We start from the raw sequence: 24,970 nt of genomic DNA on the forward strand, positions 1-24,970 counted from the left end.
GTGTCAAAATTATAGGACTTGTAATGCATTCAGGATTTAACAATTATTGTACCCCTAACGGACCAACAAATTTCCATTTTGGCCTACTATACATGCCCATGCATGACATTTATTTGTTTTAAACCTTGAAAACACTAAAACTTCTGGTACTGTCGTTTCTGTGAATTCTGCTTGTGTTGCTTCTTTAATTCTATGATTTTATGGACTCAATTGTTTGTCTTTCTTTCCAGTTATGATGAAATGGCAAATAAAGATCTTCCCGCGGTTATAAATTTCATTTTAAAGAAAACCGATCAGGAACAAGTATACTACGTTGGTCATTCTCAGGGAACTACTATAGGTATGTTAACCAGATTTTTATGATGAAATGATAATTATAACAAGGTGGAAAATCTATAAATAGGCATTAATATATTTATGCATATATTACAAATGTATGCTCATATAAATAAATTTGTATATTGTGTTATCCACTAATGGGATTTTACTCAAGATAAAATCAGGTACATGTGTAGTTGAATTATATAGCTTAATGTATAAAAAAAATATATAATTTTATTATGGAAACAGCCTACAAACTAGAGATGCTCGGGCTCAGTTTCTGGAAGACTGCAGATGTGTGGATGAGCAGCCTAAGTGTAGCCAGTGGTACACAAATTGAGGATGCCTCTTTGGAATTGCAATATAATAAGGGGGATATTTGTGTAGCTGACGACGGCACTAATGAGAATGTTGATGAGGATGATGTTGTTTGTGTAAGTCCTGCATCAATGGAAGAAGTTCTAGCACGTGATAAGAAGAAGGCCATTGTCATGCCATAAGTCCACCTCTTATGTGTGGAATTATTTTTACCAAAATACTGACAACAGTTGTGTAGCGTTTGTAAATCCACAGTTAGTAGAGGTAGAGACCTTAACCATCTAGGAACCTCATCCATGTTACGCCATTTGAAGCGAGTTCATGTCAAGCTGTTGGGAAAATCTGAAACTTATGCTAAGGAAATAACAACAAGCAGTCCAGCATCAGCTAGGTCTCTTCTCTTAGCTAGATCTCGGCACCTGCAATTTACACCCACAACACCTTCCTCATCAATATCCTCAGTAGCGATCGGAGTTAGTCCTGCTTCAAAGTTGCTAAGGCTAGATGACTCCTCCACTATCCAGGATTCCTCTGAAGAATTCTTGAGCGTTAGTCCCACTGCTGCTGCTGATGGTGCTGCTGTGGTGGATCTTCATCCCAGAAGCAGACCAAGAAGAAGACTCAGGTAGTTTACAACAGTTGACTGTTAAACAATCCTTTGAAAGAGGAAGCAAGTATGAAAGCTGTCACCCAGTCGCAAAGCGGATCACAGACGCAATGGTGACTGTGCTAGAATTAGATCTTCGTCCAATATCCACCATTAATGCATCTGGCTTTAGACAGTTAATTGAGGTCTTGTTTCCCTGTTACCAAATTTCATTTTTCTGAATAGACACAGGGATGATGCAGATGACTCTGCACAACATTTTAAAAGAATTGACCAAAAAACGTGAAACCTTTGCCATAACCCCACCTGATCCTACTATCAACATCCAGAGGATGCTGGAGGAATTTTTTAACAACAGCATTGAAATAGACCGTACGTGCCTACTTTTGGCAAGTTGTATTTGGGAGAGGGGCGTGTCTAGAGAGTGGGAGGGGGCGGGATGTGGGAAACACAGCATTTTGGCTGCACCCCCCGCGAAAAATATGCCGTTTTGTTTCGGGGTGGGGCCGAAATGACGCAATTCACCGTGAATCACGTAATTTTGGCCCCACAATTAAGCGATGCAGGATATTTGCCAGCTCTCCCGGGAGTCTGTGAGACCGACCCGAATTTCGGGAGTATCCCGGACATCCTGGGAGAGTTGGCAAGTATGAAAGACACGTCAGACAGTCCCTTTACATAGTGGGAAGAAAAAGGAATTTGGACACCCACATACCAACTCGCTTTGCACTATCTAAGCTGCTCACCCTCCAGTGTGTACTCTGAAAGAGTTTTCACCACAGCCGGGAACCTTGTCAGCGATCGGCGTAGCAGGCTACTTCCTCAAAATGTGAAAAAGATGATGTTCATAAAAATGAAATACAATTTCCACAAGGAAGGCCTTTCCCGCCAATTACATCAAAGTACTGAGACTTCTGTAATGGTGGATTCCAGCGGTGATGAATTAATATTGTGTGAGGATGATGTACACACTGATGAGGGTGAGGATGAGGCTGAGGATGATGACAGCAACATCTTGCCATAGTAGAGTTCATTAACAGCACTGTTAGCTTCAGTGCCTAAGCCCAATGTTGGCTTTTTTTGTGGGGGCCCAATCAAAGCAAACACTTCAGCCACAAAAGTGGCACTCTTTGTCGCTGAAGTGCTTCCTTTGTTAAACTGTGCATGTCTTTTTTAATATCCAACATAAGGGTGACTGGGAGGGCCGAAGGACAATTCCATCTTGCATCACTTTTCCTTACAGCTATTGCTGTGTGCCAATGTTACCTACATTTGCTATATACTGTTGTGTGCTTTTTAAAACTCAAAGACAACAACATATGTATTACTCAAACCTTCCACTTTGCATCAGTATTGCAAAAAGTGTTTTAATCTGCACTGTATGTCAAAGATGCATAGCTATATTTTATTTTTTGAGAGTTTGAGGCCGATCAAAGCTCAGTAAGGACTTTGCTTTTTGCTGTGAATGTCTTTTTAGTGCATTGACTGGAAAAAGATCCAATATACTCATGTCAGAGTGATCACAGCCAATTTTTGGACACCTGGCGGATTTACCCTTCTGAAGCTTGTTTTTAATTATCCTTTCAATTGCTTCTTTCTTGTACGTTTGACCACATACTTTGTTTTTCACTGGGTTCACTATATCCAACTGTGTTATTGGAGTGCTCTGGGTGATGGCAATCTCCTCGTCTTCATCTTCCAAATCTTTGTCTGCAGAGGGCAGTGACACATCCATATGTTTTCTCAGGTCTCTTAGCTGTTCTTTATACTAGATATATTTATCATCCTGCCTCAGGGCCCCCTCTGTATTATTCTTCTGAAGCGCAGTGTATCTCTCATGTTCAAGCTCTCTTAAATCCGGGATCTCATCCAGAGGGGAGGTCTTGTTTTAACTTAAGTACGGTCTCCTCAACTGCATCTATATATTAGATTCAATGCAGCGATTTCCAAAATGACGGATTCCATGCTGCCCACATGTTCCTTGTCACAGTCTGTCTGAAGCAGATGTAATGCCACTCCAGTTGTAATATCCATTCCTGTGTCTACATACATTTGGCAGGGATGAGAGGGAGGTATCCAGAGAGGAGAAGTAGATTAAAGATGCAGCATGAGCAGACATGGTTTAGTAATGTAGAGTTCATTGTCAACACTGTTGGGCTTAAGGCAGCTAAGCTATTGGTAGCTTGTTACATGGGGGTGCAACCAAATCAAGCACTTCAGCCACAAAAGTGGCACTGCTTGTCGCTTGAGTGCTTGCTTTGTTAAACTGTACATGTCCTTTTGAATATCTTACATAAGGGTGGATGGGAGGGCCCAAGGACAATTCCATCTTGCAACACTTTTGGTTTTTTTTTGGCCACTGCTGTGTGGCAATGTTTCCTAGATGTGCTATGAACTGCCGTGTGTTCATCCAGCAAACTTGCTGCAGTCTTTGTCAAAAAGTGTATGAAAATAATAATGTGAGGTGGTCAAAATTGACTGGAAATGACTGGAAATTAGTGTTATTGAGGTTAATAATAATGTAGGAACAAAAAAGAGCAAAATTATGTGATTTTAGCGATTTTTCTAAAAAAATACAGATTCAAAACCAAAACACGCGAGACCAAAACAAAAACAAAAACACAAACCTAATATAGATCCAAAACCATAACCAAAACCTAAACATGGGGGTCAGTGAACATCTCTACTACAAACTATGCTACAGGTGTTAATACGCACCTGGCAGGGTCTCCAAGATGTTTCCCGCATCCATTCCGAGCTGCTGGTGGAACTGTGGTCAGAGTGGTACGCTCCTCCACATTTGGTGGATGTGCTCACTGCCCACGTATACTCTCATTCTGGAATATGGCCCTCTAGATCATTAACTCCATCTCCAAACAACAATTGTCTAAGGATTCCTGGACTCTCCTTCTTTGCCGTCCTCTACCCGATGAAAGCTCCCTGTCTAATAAGTTGATCTCTCATATTATAGCTGCTGCAAAATCTCTGCTAGCCAATCACTAGAAGAACCCCGACCCCCTCTATGCAGAGATTCCGGAGCATTGTCTGCATATTGCAAGTATTGAAAGTATCACCTATTAGCTACATGATAAATCACACAAGTTTGATCATGTTTGGGTGCCTTGGTACCTTAGATAAAGCTGTAGCTACCTCTCCACACCTGCCTTGCTTCAAGTTCCGGGAGCAGCAGACCCACCAGCAATCTAGACTCTGAGCTACCTCTGGATCCTCCAGGCTGGGCCCTGCACCCTTCAGGTATATGCTACCATATTGATGGTCTTCGCCTCACATAGTGTTCAGGCACCAATGCCCATATGTTAAGCATTTATATACATATACATATATATATATTGTAACAAAAACGCCCCCTTCTCTTGGCACTTTTGTCACCTTCTGTTGTAAGAACACCCAGCAGATATCAGCAACACGAAAACTTCTTGTTTTAAATCAAATATATTTATTGTTTGCATCACAATAAATGGCAATTCTTCTGTCAGGATGACACCAGCAAGCAACCCATTTTGCTTGCACCTCCTGGTGACCCTACTGCTTACTAGACACAGACCAGCTCCCTACTGAGTGGCCAACTAGTTCAGCATCAGTCACCTCTAACAAGAGCACAACTCAATGTTAAATACACAAGGTCTCCTCCCACAGGCTTGGGTGACTGACAGGCAACCCTCCCACCTTGTCTTTAAAGGAAGTCTCCACAGGTGCTGTGTAACCCTATTCAGTACAGCCACCCCTATCAGCTCTGCTGCTAGCTGTGGACACAAACACGTTAAAGCATGTAAGTAAATCACATTTTACATTTACTTTATCACATGTCTCAGACCTGTACTTAACATAAGCACAGTGCTACACCTGTATATAACTTGGTTTGCAGCCTTTTACCTGCAGACTGTTAGCTCCATAGCTGATTCCACTCTGAGAGGTCTGTGTCAAACCACTCCCATTGCCACAATATATATATATATATATATATATATATATATATATATATTATTTTATATAATTATTTTTTTTTTATTTAAAATGTATGAACTAAAATTGGCTTATATGTTATTTTTTCTTGATTAATAATCCCTTTTCTTTGTCTTTTTAGGATTTATAGCATTCTCCACCATTCCCCAGCTGGCCAAAAAAATAAAAATGTTTATTGCTCTAGCTCCGGTGGCTACACTAAAATACCCCAGTGGTCCAATTAAAGTGGCTAAATATTTGCCAGAGTGTCTTATTAAGGTATGGGGTTCTGCTTTTTTGTACAACTTTTTGACCGCGCCAAGCTGGGAAACTAACAGAAACCGTCATTATAATACAATAGTTGTTCATAGTTACAGAGATCAGAGTGGAAGGTATCAAACATTATCCTGTACATTAACTAGCTGCTCTCCCTCTTGGTTCTGTTCATGTACTATATTATAACACCTTACTGCTCATAGTAGCCATGTCTACCCCTGTGAAGTGCTTCCATTCAGGTGTATAATGTGGCACAAATAATGATGTGTGATTGCATAGCTCATGTGTGTATATTTCAGTCGTTATTTACGCCAAGTCAGTTATCTGGAAAATCAGCTGAAGCTTTATGGTAAAACGTATGGGAAGAAGCTGTACAAGTCTCTATAACATACAAAGGTTATGACCAGGTCTAGATGCGAAGATCTGGAAGACCCTTTCTTCCCATGTTCCGCCTCTCTAGGTGTAAGGAAGTCAAGGATAGGGATTGGGGGAGGTCTTTATTTAAATATATGAAATAGATTTATTGTATTTTTGTTTCTTGAAAACAATTATTAGGCAGTTCTCAATGCGCACTGTACATAACATACATTATTACAGTTTCTCCTGATTGCAAACACGTGTTTTACGATGCATACTCAGTCATCAACACTAGTATTCGGGATTTAAATTAGACCCCTAGCAGGTATAGGCTAAACGCCCGGAAACCCACTTGGTGCTACGTGTGCCCTCATTGTACATTGACTACAGCCAAATGCCCCTTCCCATCCCCGAAATTGTAGTCTGTAGTAAGTGTCCTTTGCGTCCAAATACACAGTGGTCTTGCCTTCTTTGACGGGCCTATGTCTCAGTTTTGCACATATAAGGTCAAAAAAGCCTTCAAGAGCCTTTAGAGCTATGTAAAGTCTTCAAGCTGTTCCAGGGATCAGATAAGAGCTTATTTCAGGTATTTTAGAAATACGTGCAATATGTTTAGATTTTTGTTATACTTTAATCCCTGGTGAATTGTGAATTGATTGATTGTCACAAATCTCTTAGGTGGTGTTAGAGGATATACACAAATATACACAAATGGTTCTTAGAAACTTGCAGTAAAAAGAAGTTTTCTGTTACTATATGAGTATGGTTTAAGCACATGGGGGTATATTTACTAAACTGTGGGTTTGACAAAGTGAAAATGTTGCCTATAGCAATCAATCAGAAGCTGTCATTTTGTAGAATGTACTAAATAAATAATAACTAGAATCTGATTGCTTGCTATAGGCAACATCTCCACTTTTTCAAACTCACAGTTTAGTAAATATACCCCATAGTGTTGAGTTGAAAAAAGCAATATTGCAATATTTTTTTTTTGGGCTATATATGATCATCTCTCAGCAAACAAAGCGGAGACGTAGGAGACACAGTAGAGCCTCACTATAATACACAAATGATACAATGCCAGGTCTTACTGGGCCGCCGAGGGGCCGGACTATCCCCCGGTAGGCCCCGACCCTGATCGCTCCCCTCTTCACTGGTGGGGGGAACTGGAAACGTAAAAAATACTCATGTGACTGCGGCGCTGGCGCCCCTCCTCTGCTCCGTTCGCACTGAATGTCGGGCATGACGTCTTCACAAACGACGTTCAGTGAGGAGCGCGGCAGGGAGGAGTTGGCGAGAAGAGGAGAAGAGAAGAAAGAAGCCGATAGAAAGTGAAGGAACGGAAGCAAGGGGGGAGCATGCAAGAGAGTGAAGGGGGAGCACAGACAGCATGGCAGAGAGTGAAGGGGGAGCACAGACAGCATGGCAGAGTGTGAAGGGGGGCCAAAGCAGCATGGGAGAGAGTGAAATGGGACCAAAGCAGCAATGCAGAGAGTGAAGGGGGATCAAAGCAGCAATGCAGAGAGTGAAGGTGGGGGCACAGACAGCATGGCAGAGTGTGAAGAGGGACCAAAGCAGCATGGCAGAGTGTGATGGGGGGCCAAAGCAGCATGGCAGAGTGTGAAGGGGGACCAAAGAAGCAATGCAGAGAGTGAAGGGGGAGCACAGACAGCATGGCAGAGTGTGAAGGGGGAGCACAAACAGCATGGCAGAGTGTGAAGGGGGGCCAAAGCAGCATGGGAGAGTGTGAAGGGGGACCAAAGCAGCATTGGAGAGTGTGAAGGGGGACCAAAGCAGCATGGCAGAGTGTGATGGGGGGCCAAAGCAGCATGGCAGAGTGTGATGGGGGGCCAAAGCAGCAATGCAGAGAGTGAAGGGGGAGCACAGACAGCATGGCAGAGAGTGAAGGGGGAGCACAGACAGCATGGCAGAGTGTGAAGGGGGAGCACAGACAGCATGGCAGAGTGTGAAGGGGGAGTACAGACAGCATGGCAGAGCATGAAGGGGGAGCACAGACAGCATGGCAGAGAATGAAGGGGGAGCACAGACAGCATGGCAGAGTGTGAAGGGGGAGCACAAACAGCATGGCAGAGTGTGAAGGGGGGCCAAAGCAGCATGGGAGAGTGTGAAGGGGGACCAAAGCAGCATTGGAGAGTGTGAAGGGGGACCAAAGCAGCATGGCAGAGTGTGATGGGGGGCCAAAGCAGCATGGCAGAGTGTGATGGGGGGCCAAAGCAGCAATGCAGAGAGTGAAGGGGGAGCACAGACAGCATGGCAGAGAGTGAAGGGGGAGCACAGACAGCATGGCAGAGTGTGAAGGGGGAGCACAGACAGCATGGCAGAGTGTGAAGGGGGAGTACAGACAGCATGGCAGAGCATGAAGGGGGAGCACAGACAGCATGGCAGAGAATGAAGGGGGAGCACAGACAGCATGGCAGAGTGTGAAGGGGGAGCACAGCATGGCAGGGCATGAAGGGGGGCCAAAGCAGCATGGCAGAGAGTGAAAGGGGGCTAAAGCATCATGGTAGAGAGTGAAGGGGGAGTACAGACAGCATGGCAGAGTGTGAAGTGGTAGCACAGACAGCATGGCAGAGAATGAAGGGGGAGCACAGACAGCATGGCAGAGTGTGAAGGGGGAGCACAGCATGGCAGAGCATGAAGGGGGGCCAAAGCAGCATGGCAGAGAGTGAAAGGGGGCTAAAGCATCATGGTAGAGAGTGAAGGGGGAGTACAGACAGCATGGCAGAGTGTGAAGTGGTAGCACAGACAGCATGGCAGAGGGTGATAAAGGGGGGCCAGGAGAAGGGAGGGGCAAAAGCAGCATGGAGGGCGCAGTGTGATTATAAGGAGGCACAGCATGGTGATTAAGGGGCACAGTAATGTGTGTGTGATGGCACAGCGGGCTTGTGACAATGTAATGTGTGTGTGGTAGGTGGTGGCTAAATAATGGGTGCTATTTTGTTTGTATGGTGAAGGTGGGGCAATTTAATTTTATAGTGGGGACTATTTATTTAAGGTGGGGTGGTTTGGGGCTATTAATTGAATGTGGGGCTGAGTTTGAGGAGCATGAGGTCTGTTTATTAAATGTGAATATGAATTATTTAATGGCAATGATGGTTGCAGGAAATAGGTATATTTATTATACGTAAATGCTATTAATTTATTGCAGGGTCTGTCTGGAGGGAGGGAAATAGGTTTATTAAATGGGAATACTATTACTTGAATGTTGGGGCTGGAGATAGGCCTAATAATTAATTGTGGGTTCTATTGATTTAACGCCGGGGCTGGTTGGAATCTTCTAAATGTACCCATTATTTTTCCAAATAGGGCCCTTCCAGCAATAAGCTGCTGTATATTAGCAAAGCATGCTGGGGTTTGTAGTTTCACAACACCTGAAGTGCAACAGGTTAGCCAAGCCTGGTCTAGTGGGACAATTCTGATTTTTAGTGACTGTTCTGCCCAAGGGGCAGGTCAAGACTGTGTACTCTTTATATACATACTGTATTCTTTATATACTACATTATGGTGCTAGTTGTCCTTCGTGGGCTGACCACTCGCCCTCTAGTGTCTGGTCTCGCCTCTATGATGCCTGGCCACACCCCCTCTGGTGGGCCCCTAGCATTGCAGCCTCCCGGTGGGCACGTCATGCCCCAGTCTGACACTGTGCAATGCTGATAATTTTTGCGGTACATGTGTTTATGTTAGATAAAGATCATAAAAGATGGATATATTGCACTAGGAGGCACAGTTGCTAAAAGCTTTGGTTTATATTCTTCATTCTTTTGTTTTCTTCCAAACTTGCACACTTAATTTAGCTTAATTTAACTGGGAATTACTTTTTAATTTCTTAATCTAACCAAGCGAATTATACTGTATGTTATGTTAGGTAAATTATTGCAAAAATTTACTATTTACTGTGGGGTATTAGCATAGGGGACAAAAAGGACATAAATCACAAATAATGATTTTCCTTAATTTTATCCATAGGTACTTTACCATACTTACTAAATAATACGTTTATTCTTATGAGTATTGGGATACCAAGTCCTAACTATAGACTTATCACCAGCTATAAAAGTAATTCAGGTCCCAAGAGAACTCTCTTTTTGTTGCCACAAATACTAAACATATTTTTTTTTAAAATCCTCTGTCACAGCACAGATTATACCAGTGTAAATCTAATGCTATGGAGAAAACATATGCAGGCTAGGTTTAGAATACCGGAGCATACACAATAATAACAAGTAGGCTATCCCTAAAGTTTTGCAAGGAGGTATTGGAGCCCACATAATGTGATATTAACTCAGAGCCCACTAGTGTCTTAAAGCAGCTCTAATTTTGTAAAAGTGTGCTTATTGGCAATTTCTTTATTGGCCACTGTAAAATACTTGTAGTGGGATAACCACAAGTCACCAACCAAAGTCTTGAGTCAGGGCCAAACATGAGTTTTATTGTGAGGATGCACAGCACAAAACAGCAACATCAAAATCAGAGCTATGCACAGAGTACAGGGTAAATTTGGGGTCCCCGTCCATAGACTAGTAGAACAAGGGTTGTGTGCCGTCTCTCAGTAGCGCGGCCACAAGACTCTCAAGATGTCTTGTTGTTTCTGGCACCAATACATTAGCGGCAGATCCTTTTAAGTCCTATGAATAGTGAGGTCAGGCACAACGTACACGCACCTGGCCGTCCACATGATATGTAAAGGAAAACGTGATTCATCAGGCCAGGCCACAATCTTCAATTGTTGCATGGTCCATTTCTGGCGCTCACATGCCCATGGGGAGAGATATAGATATATATATATCTATATCTATCTATGTATATCTATCTATCTATATATATATATATATATATATATATATATATCATACTTGCCGACATTCAATAATTTTCATCCGGGAGCTGCATGGTGGAGATAGGCGTGTAGGGGGCGGGTCTTCGGACATAGCGTCATTTTAGCCCCACCCCCATGACGTGATGACGCAATTTGCGTCATTTTACAGTGGGGGTGGGGCCAAACGCCGCGATTTCTGGTGAATCGCGGCGTTGAACCGAATTCTGGGCAGATCAGGGAGATTGCCATACTCTCCCGGGAGTCTCTTGCGAAATGCGGGAGTCTCCCGGACATTCCGGGAGAGTTGGCAAGTATGATATATATATATATATATATGGATTAAGAAATTAAGAAGGTGAGGCATCGAGTTGTTTTAAAATAATTTCATTACAGATATAATAGTAATGTTTATTTGGTATACTTGCGGACGTAAAACACATTAGTTTGTCCTTAATAAATTATATTAGTTTTCATGTGTAGTGTGATGTAGTGCTTTGTAGGCTTCACTCCATATATCTTTTTTTTAATAAACATTATGGTAGTGTGGATTTTCCTGGTGCTCCAAGTGCCATCACACAGAGAATTGTGTGCATTGCACAACAAGGGATATGATTAGCTTGGACAGAACTGCAAGCATGAAACGTATGTCTATGGCGATGTTTCAGGTTCCACTGCACCAGCAATGCCCTTGATTGTGCAATAGTGTTTTGCATGGAGCCCCACAGCAGGTGGGCCTGTGTGCTTTCAATGCCAGTCACGATATTTAGCCCCAGTCCGGCCCTATCTTTGTACTTTTAAGATGTTTTATTATCATTGATTTATAACCTTTTGTAATTTACAACAGACAGTCATTGTCATCTTAATAAATCACTTCTATGAGTCAAAGTATAATGTGCTTGTTTATCTTTTTAGAGACCCAGATGGAGCCTGTAATACAGATAAATATATAAAGATTACATTTGAAGCATATATTCTTTTTTTTCATTAGGAATTGTTTGGTGATAAGGCGTTCCTACCACAGACACGTATTATCCATTGGATTGCCAAGACGTTTTGCAGTGAACTGGTACTGGAAGAAATATGTGGCAATATGCTCTTCCTTCTGTGTGGATTTAATAGGTGGAACCTAAATATGGTATGTTCACAAGTAATTACTCAGTATTATGTGAATAACAAAGAAACAGAGGCACTGGAACTGCCCATCAAATCAAAGCAATACATAGGAGTCCATATATAGTTCATGCAAATGTCCGCAGCTCTTCCAACAGAGTCAAATCATTTATATATTGTAATAAATTCCACTTTTATTTTAATAAAATCCATCTATTGGAACTACTTATTTCTTCCCTATTCAGTGCTCTCTATTCTGATTACTCTGTATTTTATGGCAAAACCTCAACTCAAATATTACCTAAGAGGGGTTATCCCATGATTCCGGATTCCTGCTGGTGAAGTGTGGATTAATATAAGACCAAACACAATACATTTCTTATGTCCTGAACCATAAATATCTTTAATGTAGGTTTATCTTTGTGTACTAAAATCTCTTATTCTTAATAATAAAAGAATGTGAGTTGGAAACTTTATGAAAAGTAAACTATTTACAAATGTAGGTGCGAATGTGGATGTATTTACTGTGTTTTCCTATGTGACGGCATATTTAACTTCTGTACTATTCGGACAGGAAACTATAACAACCAATATTTATTCATTTAAAACGACTTAATCCAATTATTTGGCTTTAACACATCACAAAGAGCAGCACAGTGGCTTAGTGGTTAGCACTTCTACCTCAGAGAACTGGGGTCATGAGTTCGATTCCCGACCATGGCCTTATCTGGAGTTTGTATGTTCTCCCTGTGTTAGCGTGTTTTTCCTCCAGGTGCTCCAGTTTCCTCCCGCACTCCAAAAACTTACTAGTAGGTTAATTGGCTGCTATAAAATTTGACCCTAGTCTGTCTGTCTGTGTGTGTTATGGAATTTATACTGTAAGCTCCAGTGGGGCAGGGACTGATGTGAATGAGTTCTCTCTGTACAGCGCTGCGGAATTGGTGGCGCAAAATAAATAACTGACGGTGATGATGATTTGCTGACTGTGCTCCTATTTCTATGGAACGGTGCATGGATCTGTACCCTTACGTAGTGCGCATGTAACACAGGACGGTAGATGAACCTGGGTGGGTTATGTACATTCCAAAGTACAGAAAGTTATAACAATGATGTTTTACAAGATTTATTTTCACAGAAAGGTATATTTAAATGAGGTGGTATGTTTGGAGATTGTTGTTGAAACAAGTGGCATGTGGGGGTGGGGGGGAGGTGTACACTGTTTTGCAAAGGGAATAATCAGAGTTTTCTACCTTGTTCCTAGATGTAGTATTTATTTCATTTTAATATCCATTAATGCAAATGTTTATCTTTGTTTGTGTTTGGGAATAGAATGGTATTATTTCATGTGCTGACCTATACAGCAGAATAATTAGGCACATCCCTTTATTAGGAACGCAATAATAAATATAGTGGTTATCTGACCCTAGGAGAAGGTCATCATGTTTCACCCATGCAGCCCTGGCAATGCATTAACCACTCGTAGATAGCTCTTGAAAATTACAGGTCGGTTTTCAGGACCACTGATCCCTAGCAGTCACCGTTCTGCCTGTTTCCATCTTTCCACCAATGTTACAACTATTGTTAGGATTTTTGCATTGCACTTTGTAGTTTCCCAAAAAGAATATCTTAACATTGGCACTGGTTCCACACATGGGACCTCCATGGTCCTGATAGTTTGATAAATGGTAATTAATATGAACAAGTATATTTCGACACCTCCTTTAATCTTAAAAACATCTAACCAATTGATTGGTCTTTCTAGCCCTATATAATAATAAAACTAACCTTTGTCACTGGGTAATAGATAAGCATCGAATATATTAACAAACTGTGGTAATTGTTGCTTGCTTTCACTTTATAGACTCGAGTACATGTGTATACTTCACACTGTCCCGCTGGAACATCTGTGCAAAATATCCTCCACTGGTCACAGGTATTGTGGACTGTATTTTAAACATACATGGATTCAAATAAGAGTACAATATTTTTAATTAAAATGCATCCGTCACCTACAAGAACAGTGATAGTGGGTCCCATTCATGGAGTGCAAATTAGCCCGCTGGTGGTGTGCGCCTCGTTGTACGCATGTAGTCCTAGATGTCCACTAAAACATATGAGTTTGCTGAGCAAGATGGTGGCATTTGTGGAGGAGCAGAAGTTTGTATTGACAGATAAGAAGAATTGGGCTGAGCAAGGGCGTTCCTTGCGGAGTATGGCATGAGAAACTGGTATGCCTAGCTTTGTGAAGCAGTGCAAAAATTTGATTTCATTTTGCGGAGCAAGATTATGGAATTGAGGTGGAGCGAGCATGATGTTAGGGACTTTTCCTGCTGTACGGAGTTGCACGTTACTATTTCACTCTATAAAAGAACATGATTCTTGCACCTGCTCTGAGCTGGTGAAGATCAGATCTCATCTTATACCTTTACTGTGACACATTTTGAACTTTCCACAGGGATAGTTCTAAAGTGATAGGAAGCTGGCCATGGAAATGACATTTACACATTTGCACAGTGAGCCTCTTCAGATTTACCGCCTGTCCAACAACCAAGTTGCACTTCTAGTTTGGGAGCACTGCAAAGCTAGAACAGTGATTAGGCCTTGATGGGCGCTTGGCGGATATGGAGTGGGTATCACACAACGGGCCCGCTGTTGTGTCCTGGCACACTTACCTGCTCCAAGCAGGGGTTCCTCCCGACGCTGACCACAGCATCCATCCAATGGTGGCAGCCATATTGGATTCAGGTCGGCGCATGTGCAGACCCGAACTCCTTTTAACTTCTCTCCTTTCCTGCTACTGATGCTCCATTCACCAACAGGATATTTAAGGCACCTGACCCTGCAGTAAGGTGCCTGTTCTTTGTGTCAAACTCTGACAATGTTAAGACATGGCTCCCTTTGCTTCTGCTAGCTCAGGTTGCTGTTCCATTGTTTCCTCGGTTGCTGTTCAGTGCCACCTCAGCAACTAACACCATCAGCTCGCTGTTACAGTGATTCCTTGGTTGCTGTTCAGTGTCACTCATCCACAACTGTCACCTCCACGTGTTCAGCTCACTGTTACAGTGATTCCTTGGTTGCTGTTCAGTGTCACTCATCCACAACTGTCACCTCCACGTGTTCAGCTCACTGTTACAGTGATTCCTTGGTTGCTGTTCAGTGTCACTCATCCACAACTGTCACCTCCACGTGTTCAGCTCGCTGTTACAGTGATTCCTTGGTTGCTGTTCAGTGTCACTCATCCATGGCTATCTTCTCCTCACGTCTACCCCAATATATGTATCTCTCTGCAGAGTTTCTCCTTTTCCTCTACTCTCCATATGGGTCTCACGTAACACTCTCTCAGAAGGCCACGATCTGCGGGGCAGTGGCTGCAAAGCTCATACCTCCATGCAGGGGTTCCTGGTGAAGACAACCTGTCCCGTTAGACTCTGCGCCTCTGGGTAGACTAGTGCTAAGTTAGGCAGTTTGAATGATCCAATATTTCTGGATCTGATCGTGACCGTAGGTTTGATCAGTATAAACAAGTTCACATTGTACCGAACAGTTCATAATATTAATTAACCAATGTATGCCTTATTATTTAGGCCGTCAACTCTGGGAAACTGCAGGCCTTTGACTGGGGTATTATAGGCAATATGAAGCATTATAAACAGGTAATACTGAAATAAAAAACTATTTGTGTGTTATTGTTTTTAACATTATTATTTTCTAACAAAATACAATTGTAATTTTTCTTTTGCTTTTTGTTATAATCTTTAAAACCTTTTACTCTATATTGTATCTACGCTGCACTGGTAACGCACAGGGTTTTTAGAATACTATTTTTCCAGCTAGAAAGGCATGACATTCTCAATCTCACACAGAAGTAGTATGTAGCAGTGGTGACTAGGAACCACAAGAGATGTTTCAGACGAGTGTTCTAAACTGCCTGTGTGACACCAGCCTCACGTGTGTACGTGATAATGATTAATACGATTATTCATATTGTTTTTCCCAGGCAACCCCTCCTGTGTACAATGTGACAGACATGAAGGTCCCCACAGCAATATTTAGTGGCGGCAAGGATTGGTTGGGTGATCCCAAGGATGTGGCTTTATTGCTCCATGAAATCAGTAACCTGGTTTATCACAAAGAGATTCCAGAGTGGGAACATCTAGATTTCATCTGGGGCCTGGACGCTCCATACCGATTATACAATAAAATACTTAATTTGTTAGAACAGTTCCCGTTATCACAATGACAGATTAAAAACAGATATCTACAGTGGATACATATCATAGGAAGTTTCTTTTCATTAACACACATCACACATAGCTCCTGCACAACCTCTGTAATATGACTTATGTTCAGTAGGCCGAAGAATAGTATATGATACTAGATAATTAAGAGTTTATTTAGAAAGTATGTTATGTGGACACACTAGTGTTGATGCGCAAATGTTAAATTAATTCACAAACAAAAACCACAATTGTGTGCACATGCAAAGTTGTACAATTCACAAGCTACGTACAGGTCTGCACCCGTACCATATGTGCCTGGTTTTGATTAAATTAAACAAAAACATTTTGAATATGGTAGGAACAACTCTCCCTCTTGTATATGAATAAGATAAAAAAAACTTGCTATTATCTGCTCACATAATGATATAATATATGCAATACAAAAGCACCTATCAGCTTCAGAGGTGAATCTGCAACCAGCCAATCAGAAGCAGGACTCATCATCAGCATCACCTGCCCATCGGCACTCACAAATGATAGGACTTTGCTGGACATATATATATGTTGTTGAGACGGTCTGCATCTGTACTCGTTAGAATGACTCTCCAGTCACAAGCAGTTGTAAGTGTCAGTTTTGTGCAACTCTATAGGTGCATGTGCGTGCAACCATTTTTGTGGGCATGATTAGAGCCAATTTGCATATTTTACACTTGTCCAACTAAGCATCAGCCCAGAGTGCTTCAACTAACCCACGCTAAACCTTATTATAATTTAGTGGCAACTCCTCCTTATCTAAGTCGTCTTTAGCTTCTAGGTTGCACATTTAAGTAATATTAATTTATAAAATAATATGGGATTTTATTGGTAGCTTGTTTTCAAACTCCTTTTACAAAATGGCATGAAGCGTGTTAATTTAATAAAATAAACAGCAATGTTGTATGATCATTTGTGTAAAAATTAGATTCCTACTGTACAAATTATGAACACAAAATTTTCTAACACCACCACTAGGTGGCAGATTACAAACTCAAATGTCATTGTAGCTGAATACATAGGAGATAATACTTTAAAACATATATTAGTAGGTTCATTGTATAAAAATATTAGCTGAGTCTATGTGTTTTCTGAATTAATAGTGTGTCAGATATATTGAGAATACAATTTGTAGTATAATTGTCAGCTTCTCCTTCAGTATCTTTCACTTCTTCAATACAATACAGTCATGGGCAAAAGTTTTAAGAATAACAGAAATATTTTTTTTCACAAAGTCTGCTGCCTCAGTTTTTAAGATGGCAATTTGCATATACTCCAGAATATCATGAAGAGTGATCAGATGAATTGCAATTAATTTCAAAGTCCCTCTTTGCCATGACAATGAACTTTATCCCCAAAACAACATTTCCACTGCATTTCAGCCCTGCCACAAAAGGACCAGCTGACATCAGGTCAATGATTCTCTCGTTAACACAGGTGAGAGTGTTTACGAGGACAGAGTTGTTGGCTGGAGATTACTCTGTCATGCTGATTGAGTTAGAATAACAGACTGGAAGCTTAAAAAGGATGATGGTGCTTGAAATCATTGTTCTTCCTCTGTTAACTATGTTTACCTGCAAGGAAACACGTGCAGTCATCATTGAAAAAGGGCTTCACCGGCAAGGATATTGATGCTAGTAAGATTGCACCTAAATCAACCATTTATCGAATCATCAAGAACTTCAAGGAGAGAGGTTCAATAGTTGTGAAGAAGGCTTCAGGGCGCCCAAGAATGTCCACCAAGCGCCAGGACCGTCTCCTAAAGTTGATTCAGCTGCGCAACCGGGGCACCACCAATGCAGAGCTTGCTCAGGAATGGCAGCCGGCAGGTGTGAGTGCATCTGCACCCACAGTGAGGCAAAGACTTTTTGAGGATGGCCTGGTGTCAAGAAGGCCAGCAAGGAAGCCACTTCTCTCCAGAAAAAACATCAGGGACAGACTTGTATTCTGCAAAAGTTATAGGGATTGGACTGCTGAGGACTGGGGTAATGTCATTTTCTCTGATGAATCCCCTTTCAGATTGTTTGTGGCATCAGGGAAACTTGAAAGCTTGTGAGCGCTACCATCAGTCCTATGTCATGCCAACAGTAAAGCATCCTGAGACCATTCATGTATGGGGTTGCTTCTCAGCCAAGAGAGTGGGCTCACTCACAACTTTGCGAACACAGCCATTAATAAAGAATGGTACCAAAACATTCTCCAAGAGCAACTTCTCCTAACCATCTAAGAACAGTTTGGTAACAAACAATGCCTTTTCCAGCATGATGGAGCACCTTGCCATAAGGCAAAAGTGATAACTAAGTGGCTCAGGGATCAAAACATTGAAATTTTAGGTCCATGGCCAGGAAACTCCCCAAACCTTAATCCCATTGAGAACTTGTTGTCAATCCTCAAGAGGCGGGTGGACAAAAAAAACCCCACAAATTCTGACAAACTCCAAGCATTGATTAGGCAAGAATGAGGAGCCATCATTCAGTATGTGGCCCAGAAGTTGATTGACAGCATCCCAGGGCGAATTGTAGAGGTCTTTAAAAGAAAGGGTCTACACTGCAGGTATAGACTCTTTGCATAAACTTAATGTAATTGTCAATAAAAGCCTTTGGCACTTATGAAATGCTTATAATTTTACTTCAGTATACCATAGCAACATCTGACAAAAAGGCCTTAAAACACCGAGGCAGCAAACTTTGTGCAAACCAATACTTGTTCCATTCTCAAAACTTTTGGCCATGACTGTATGTTTTACGTAATAATATATGTGCTCAAATTTCGAAAATTATACATACATTTAATATACACATAGCAAAACATATTATTACATACTATTTTTACAGTAAAATCTGCCAGACATTGAAAACTGAATGTACCAGGAATATAAGAAAGAGACTACAAAGAAGCTCGGCAACAGTCAGGGCACTAAAATGTACTGAAATTGTAATGGTCACCTACACACAGTGCAGGAAGCCATATTATGGCTAAACCAATAATCATTACATAGACAGTCTATCAATTCATTATCAGGAGCCAATCACCTCACAGAAACAAAAGTCCCTGTGTGTGGGCAACAGGTCTACTATAATCCTGACACAAAGAACCAACCAACCACAAATCATTTGTATTTTTAACAAATGTTTTTAAGAACAGTTACAAGCTTTATTTCACAATTAATAATGGTGTGAATACAAATTGGCACTTTATAAATAACAAAAATCTGTACAAGGTAATGTGACAGAAATAAATGTGACGTTTAAAAAAATATAAGTATAAATAGGACAGCAAAACTTTCAAACCCTCTATTTACATATAATATAGACATTTTTTTTACAACAAGTGTCACATTTAATTTCATATAGTCCTATTTAAGTGTGGAAGGTTCTTGTTCACGCTACATACAATATTCAATACACTGTAGCCATTTGGACATTTGAGGTACTTTTATTTAGTATAAGTGCCTATGGCAGGGGTTTCTCAAATCCGGTCCTTGAGTGCTCCCAACAGATCATGTTTTAATAGAACAAGTGATATTAATCCAATTCTATTAATTCACCTGAGTATTAAGAGAATCCTCTGACCTACTGAACTTAGGACTAGTTATGAGAAATTCTACTTCAGTGTTTCCACAGTTTTCCTGGGACAGTGCTGGTTATTACTGGAGACCTTAAACACAGAATGCTAGAGAATCTATTATAGCTAGTTAGCAGTAACAGACACCTAGGTACAGTGACGGAACTACCATCAGAGCAACCCATGAATCGGCAATGGGACCCCGAGATACTGGTCCATCCACTACTCCTTAGAATTAAGAAAAACTTGTAATATGTATGTCCAAGTTTTATGCCACTCTTGGTGCACAAAAAACACATCTAACAACCGACTGTCAGGACCGATTAAAACTGAACACTAACCGGTATTAGTGCTACTGGGCTAGTAGGTGCGGAGTCTAACGTACCCCTGGTTTTAATCAGGGACCCCCGCAAGGAGGTTTGGACTTTGCTGCACAGGGCACGCAGGTCGCGGTCCTATTAGTCAGTTGCCGGTGTAGTGATAGAAGGGTCAGACGGTCCGGGTCAAGCCAATCGGAATGCGAGGTACAAAGGGAGAATCCAGGAGAGTAGTCAAAACAAGCCAAGGTCGCAGGAACAAAGTGGGGCACACAGAAGGAGGATGGTCGACAAGCCGAGTCACAACTGGAGAGCAATACACAGGAGGATAGTCTAGGAAGCCGGGTCACAACAGGGAAAAAAATCACTTGGGAGCTAGAGGCAGAAACCTGTTACTCTGGCACCCTAATGGCGCCAGAGCCAGGTTTAAATAGAGGCAGGAAAGCAAGGATAGGTGGACACGGATTCAGGCACACAGAGTGCCGATAATAGCGTCGGACGGACCTGCGAGCATGCGCCCGACGGATCAGGGGGCGTGGCAACCCTGTTGCTAAGCAACAGGGCGTCCCAAGCGGCTCTCACAGGCGTCCGTCCCCGCCAAAGAACAGAAGAACAGCGGGGACGGCGCCTGACACCGACACAAAAAGACACCCGTACACACTATATTAATCTACATATAATTCTACCATGAGTAAACACTCACAAATACATTAATGTGCATCTACACATTATACAGTAGTTGGAAGTAATGTAAACACACGTCTCCAGTACTAGTCTTGTCAGCGAACCTTTGCTTTGTTTTGGGCTTTTTATGCCTTCACCAGAGTTAGGGTAAACCTGCTTCCATCAAGCTTATGAGGACTTTTTAATCATGTGCAAGATTTTGGGGAATTTTAATTTCTCTGCAATATCAATTGAACTCTCCCCTTCCTGTAAAGGAAAGAAAGAAAAAAGTCATCAGTGATCAAGTCAGAGGTTGACGTCAGAAGAACACTTACATGCTCACACAGCTCATCTTTCATACAGTAAATAGTCTATTTTTAGAAACAGGATGTACCCTGCTTCCCAAAACATAGATTTACGTGCATTTCAAGGCTAACAAAATTTACACTCATCTATGAAATTCACTCTGGGCATAAGGCCACAGAGTAATGACCCCGTGCTGGGCCTTTGGCCAGAGCAGGCATGACACTTCATCACAAAACCTCATTAGCCATTCCTGCTATCAGACTTCCTTACACATATGCCTAATTGGAGGTTTCCACTAGCAACCTTACAAATCCTAAACAATGACACTTCCATACTAAATACATCCCAATACACACAAGACCTTCATCCACAAAGGCCTATTGTATCAGATATATGCATCAGAAATAAGGCATATCCTTTAGTAAGGTGAAAACAGGAAAGACCAGTTTTTACCCTGGTCTCAGAAATAACGATTCCCTATCTCAGAATATACACACACAATATCAAAATAAGTTTAAATAACAATTACATAAATAAGTGCCCTGCGCTATTTGTTTTAAATAAATTTTTACCAAATGTTATTTAATAGTGATCCAGTCACAGGCTCACTATGAGTAATCTCTCTTTTGACATGATAATGTGTTAATAGTGATTCGTGGTCATTTGTGTTTTTTGCCCACAGAGCTGCTGGTGAGTTAGATTTGTTTGATGCGTTTTAGTGTTTTTTGTAATTCTTTGGTAAGTGTGTATTAACAATTTTTAATGTTAATACACAGAATAGTATGCTGTCGGGTCTGACAGGGGTTTGCTGGAAGTGTTGTCTAAATTGATTGTTTCTTTAAGAAAAAGGAAAAAACATATTGCTTTGTTAATATACATCATTGTGTTTATGTTTAGAGGTATGAGAGTGTATTGAGAGGGATGAGTAGATTTGCATATAGATTTTTTTATGTCTCCCTGATAGCAACATAATTAACATTTATATACAATTGTTTTTTGGGAAAAGATATTTGTGGAGTAGAATGCAAACTAAATTCATAGTATCTGATTAGTCAATTAGTGAAAGCTGTAGGGTAACAGCAGTGGAGTAATTAAAAGTAATGAAGTGATATATGATTGGATCATTTAATATCCTTTGTGTTTAAAACTGAGGACAAATTATAACCCTGATGAGTTTTGAGAGAACGAAACATGTAGGGTTTTGTCCTCACGATATTGGTATTGAGTCATGTTTTAGAGTGATTTTTTTTGCCAGTGTTATATTTGTGGAACAGTTGCACCTGCTGATCTGGACAGCTTCAAGTGTTTCTCCTTGATATCAACATCACCGTGGACTCAAATAAATGCTGTTTTTATGTTACCTTTTGTAAGGATCTTTAACCTTGTTCAAAATAAAAATTGGCTGTTATAAAAGATTTCACACATGGGCGATTGTCTTCTCGATGTGTATTTCCTCCACAAATAATAAAGTGACTATAAGTGAGAGCTGAGGATCCTGCCTGTAGTACATTTATGGAGCATTTGACAGATAAGCTTTATCTTCATTTGGAAAAATGTAAACTGTTTTCATTCAATATTTTCATTGATTGTACATTAATTACTACACCATGAGTACCCTTTCTTCCTACACACAAACCGATATCACCACATATTCCTTCTTACTATCAACTCAGGGTTGCGTGCTCAGATTGATGTTATTTGCGTCACTGCATTTACAAATGAGCAAATGAATTATATGAAAATAAAAGGTGGTTTGTAGAAAAATTTCAAGGTTGGTGGCAAATGGAGTAATACTTTAAGTTATTGTTGAACTTAGGCAATCTGTGCAAGTATATTACTCCCAGTGTACATATGCATCCTGAAACAGTGGTGTAATAAAAGTTACAAACTTTGCTTTGAGCTGTGCAGAATGGTACAAACAGAATCTTTTTATTGATCATTTTCTGATAATTGAAAAATGTGGATATACAGCATGTGATGTCAGGGTCCATAGGGCAATGAACGTGTAAGACTTGTACACATAAGTTTGCCAAATACCATATAAAACTTGTTTAATACAATTTCGTTGGAAGTGAATACAAAGTATCATAAGATTACTGCTCTGCCAAAAAGATGTTTATCAACTCCAATATCTTGCCACAGTCCTGTTTCAAATGGTCCACTATGAAATCAGGTAGGATAATGACTGATGATATCAGCCATTTAACCAGGGTAAATGTTACCTAGATCGTGATCCAAACTGGTGGATGGAGAGAGCAGTGGACTAGGCCTAATATATCTGTGCCCCTCTGAGGCATCCCGCTGTCTTTAGCATTGTCTCCCAGTGATGAAAATAGTTTTGGCCTCAAATGTAATCAGCGCCGGCATGTGTTACTTGTGTCATCCAGTTAGTACTAGTTAGGTTTGTCCATTTGCGCACAATGGTATGGCATAAAACACACAAGTTCCTGAGGACAGCCGAATACAGCTTCACACTGCTCTTCCTGTTGTAAGATCTGCCATATGGTTGTGTGGATACACTAAGCTGGCTCCACTGGCCAGGCCATCTCCATTTTAAGTAAAGATACTCCAATTGCGTTCCTCTATATGGGCAAGGAGCTGTTCTTGCCCTGACTCACAGAGTACGACTTTGGGTGTGTGGTAGAAGCAGGGAGCTAGTGCCCATCCAGCATTAATGCATATACTTATCCCCACAGTCAGAGCGATCCTTGTGCTGGGTTTTACGGAGAAATTCCCACTGATAGATGTAGCCTCTCTCGCCCACCGCCTACCTGGAAGTCTTTTTAATGTATTTTAATGAAATGAAATATGCAATAATTCTGTGTTTATAAATGTATTGAAATAATATTAAAATGTAAACAACCAGTTTTCTGCTTTTCAATTACTTTTCTTCTAGGCCTTTTTCATTTCATGGATGTCCCAAAACACTGGCACTACCTACAATACACATCTGCAGGGAAAACTTTCTTGAACAAAAATATCGGGACCTATTACAGTTGTAGGCACACAGAAGGTCTGGGGCCTAATATATGAACTGCACTTATGCATGCAGCCTATAGTATAACAGGCACACTTTGTGGGCCTGAGTCATTAAGGAGAGCAAAGTAAAAAAAAAAGGAGTAACTTTGCACCTTGGCAAAAGCATGTTGCATTAGAGAGGGAGATACATTTAAAATGTGGGGACAGATATATAGTTGGGGTAGGGAATGTCCTAGACCTAGATCAACTTTAAATTTCAGTTTATAAAAAAGCTATCAAGTATTTGTGAGCTACATGAAAAAGCAGCCAGTAATTTCCTTACATGCAAAATAATAAACTCATTTTGCACCCCTTGCATTGTAACATGGTTTGTCCAGGAACAAACTTACTCTTTTTTGCCTTGCTCTCCTTAATGACTCAGGCTGTGTGTGTCTATGATGAGGCTATCTCAGGCAGCAGTCTATAACAGAAGGTTTACAGAGGGTAACAGAGTGTAATTGATTTAAAGCATACAATGATACATGGATATGGAGAAATGCACTTAAACTTGTTCTTTTTCTTGTCCTTTTTTATTTGTACTTTATTCTGTCTTCTTGCATTTGCTTTTATTTGCTCCCCATTTCTTTTCCACCAACGCCCCCCCCCTTCAGTGTCATTATTTCTTCACTCACCTGTCATTTTTCTTCTTCCGCTTCCCAGTATGTCCTGCCCGTACAGCTCTGCCAGCCCTTCATGTATCACCCCCTCCTCCCTTGTATGAGCATAGTGCTGGCAGCCGAGGGATCTCCTATACCCCTCAGCGCAGCTGGCAGAGGGTTCTGGTAGCTGCATTATGAACCATGCAGGGCAGTTCTATTGCCGGCAGGGGAAGGGGGATCGCACTACAATACAGATTTGTACTGTCTTATATCTTTACTTCAAGTGTCACTTTACACTTTTAGTTTTTATTTACATTGGCCTTTTCTTATTAATATGCTTCCTTATACCATACATACATTGTGAACGCTCCAAATATGCTGTTCCCGCCTATTGAATTAATTGGTATTCTTATTTTTGCATAGATGGAGGGCAGCACAGTGGCCTAGTGGTTAGCACTTCT

General features: G+C 41.1%; 1 protein-coding gene across 1 annotated transcript in view; it reads left to right on the forward strand.

Annotated features, from left to right (window-relative positions):
* LOC142095321 (lysosomal acid lipase/cholesteryl ester hydrolase-like) overlaps positions 1-16,029 on the forward strand; it is a 29,473-nt gene extending 13,444 nt beyond the window's left edge. The window contains exons 4-9 of the mRNA XM_075178277.1: positions 231-340; positions 5,352-5,488; positions 11,668-11,814; positions 13,651-13,722; positions 15,374-15,442; positions 15,787-16,029. Of these exons, the coding sequence (XP_075034378.1) occupies positions 231-340; positions 5,352-5,488; positions 11,668-11,814; positions 13,651-13,722; positions 15,374-15,442; positions 15,787-16,029 (778 nt within the window). The remainder of the gene's footprint in view (positions 1-230; positions 341-5,351; positions 5,489-11,667; positions 11,815-13,650; positions 13,723-15,373; positions 15,443-15,786) is intronic.
* Positions 16,030-24,970: the final 8,941 nt, after the last annotated feature.

This window comes from Mixophyes fleayi, chromosome 6, assembly GCF_038048845.1.
Source record: "Mixophyes fleayi isolate aMixFle1 chromosome 6, aMixFle1.hap1, whole genome shotgun sequence".
In the NCBI taxonomy this organism is placed as follows: Eukaryota; Metazoa; Chordata; class Amphibia; order Anura; family Limnodynastidae; genus Mixophyes; species Mixophyes fleayi.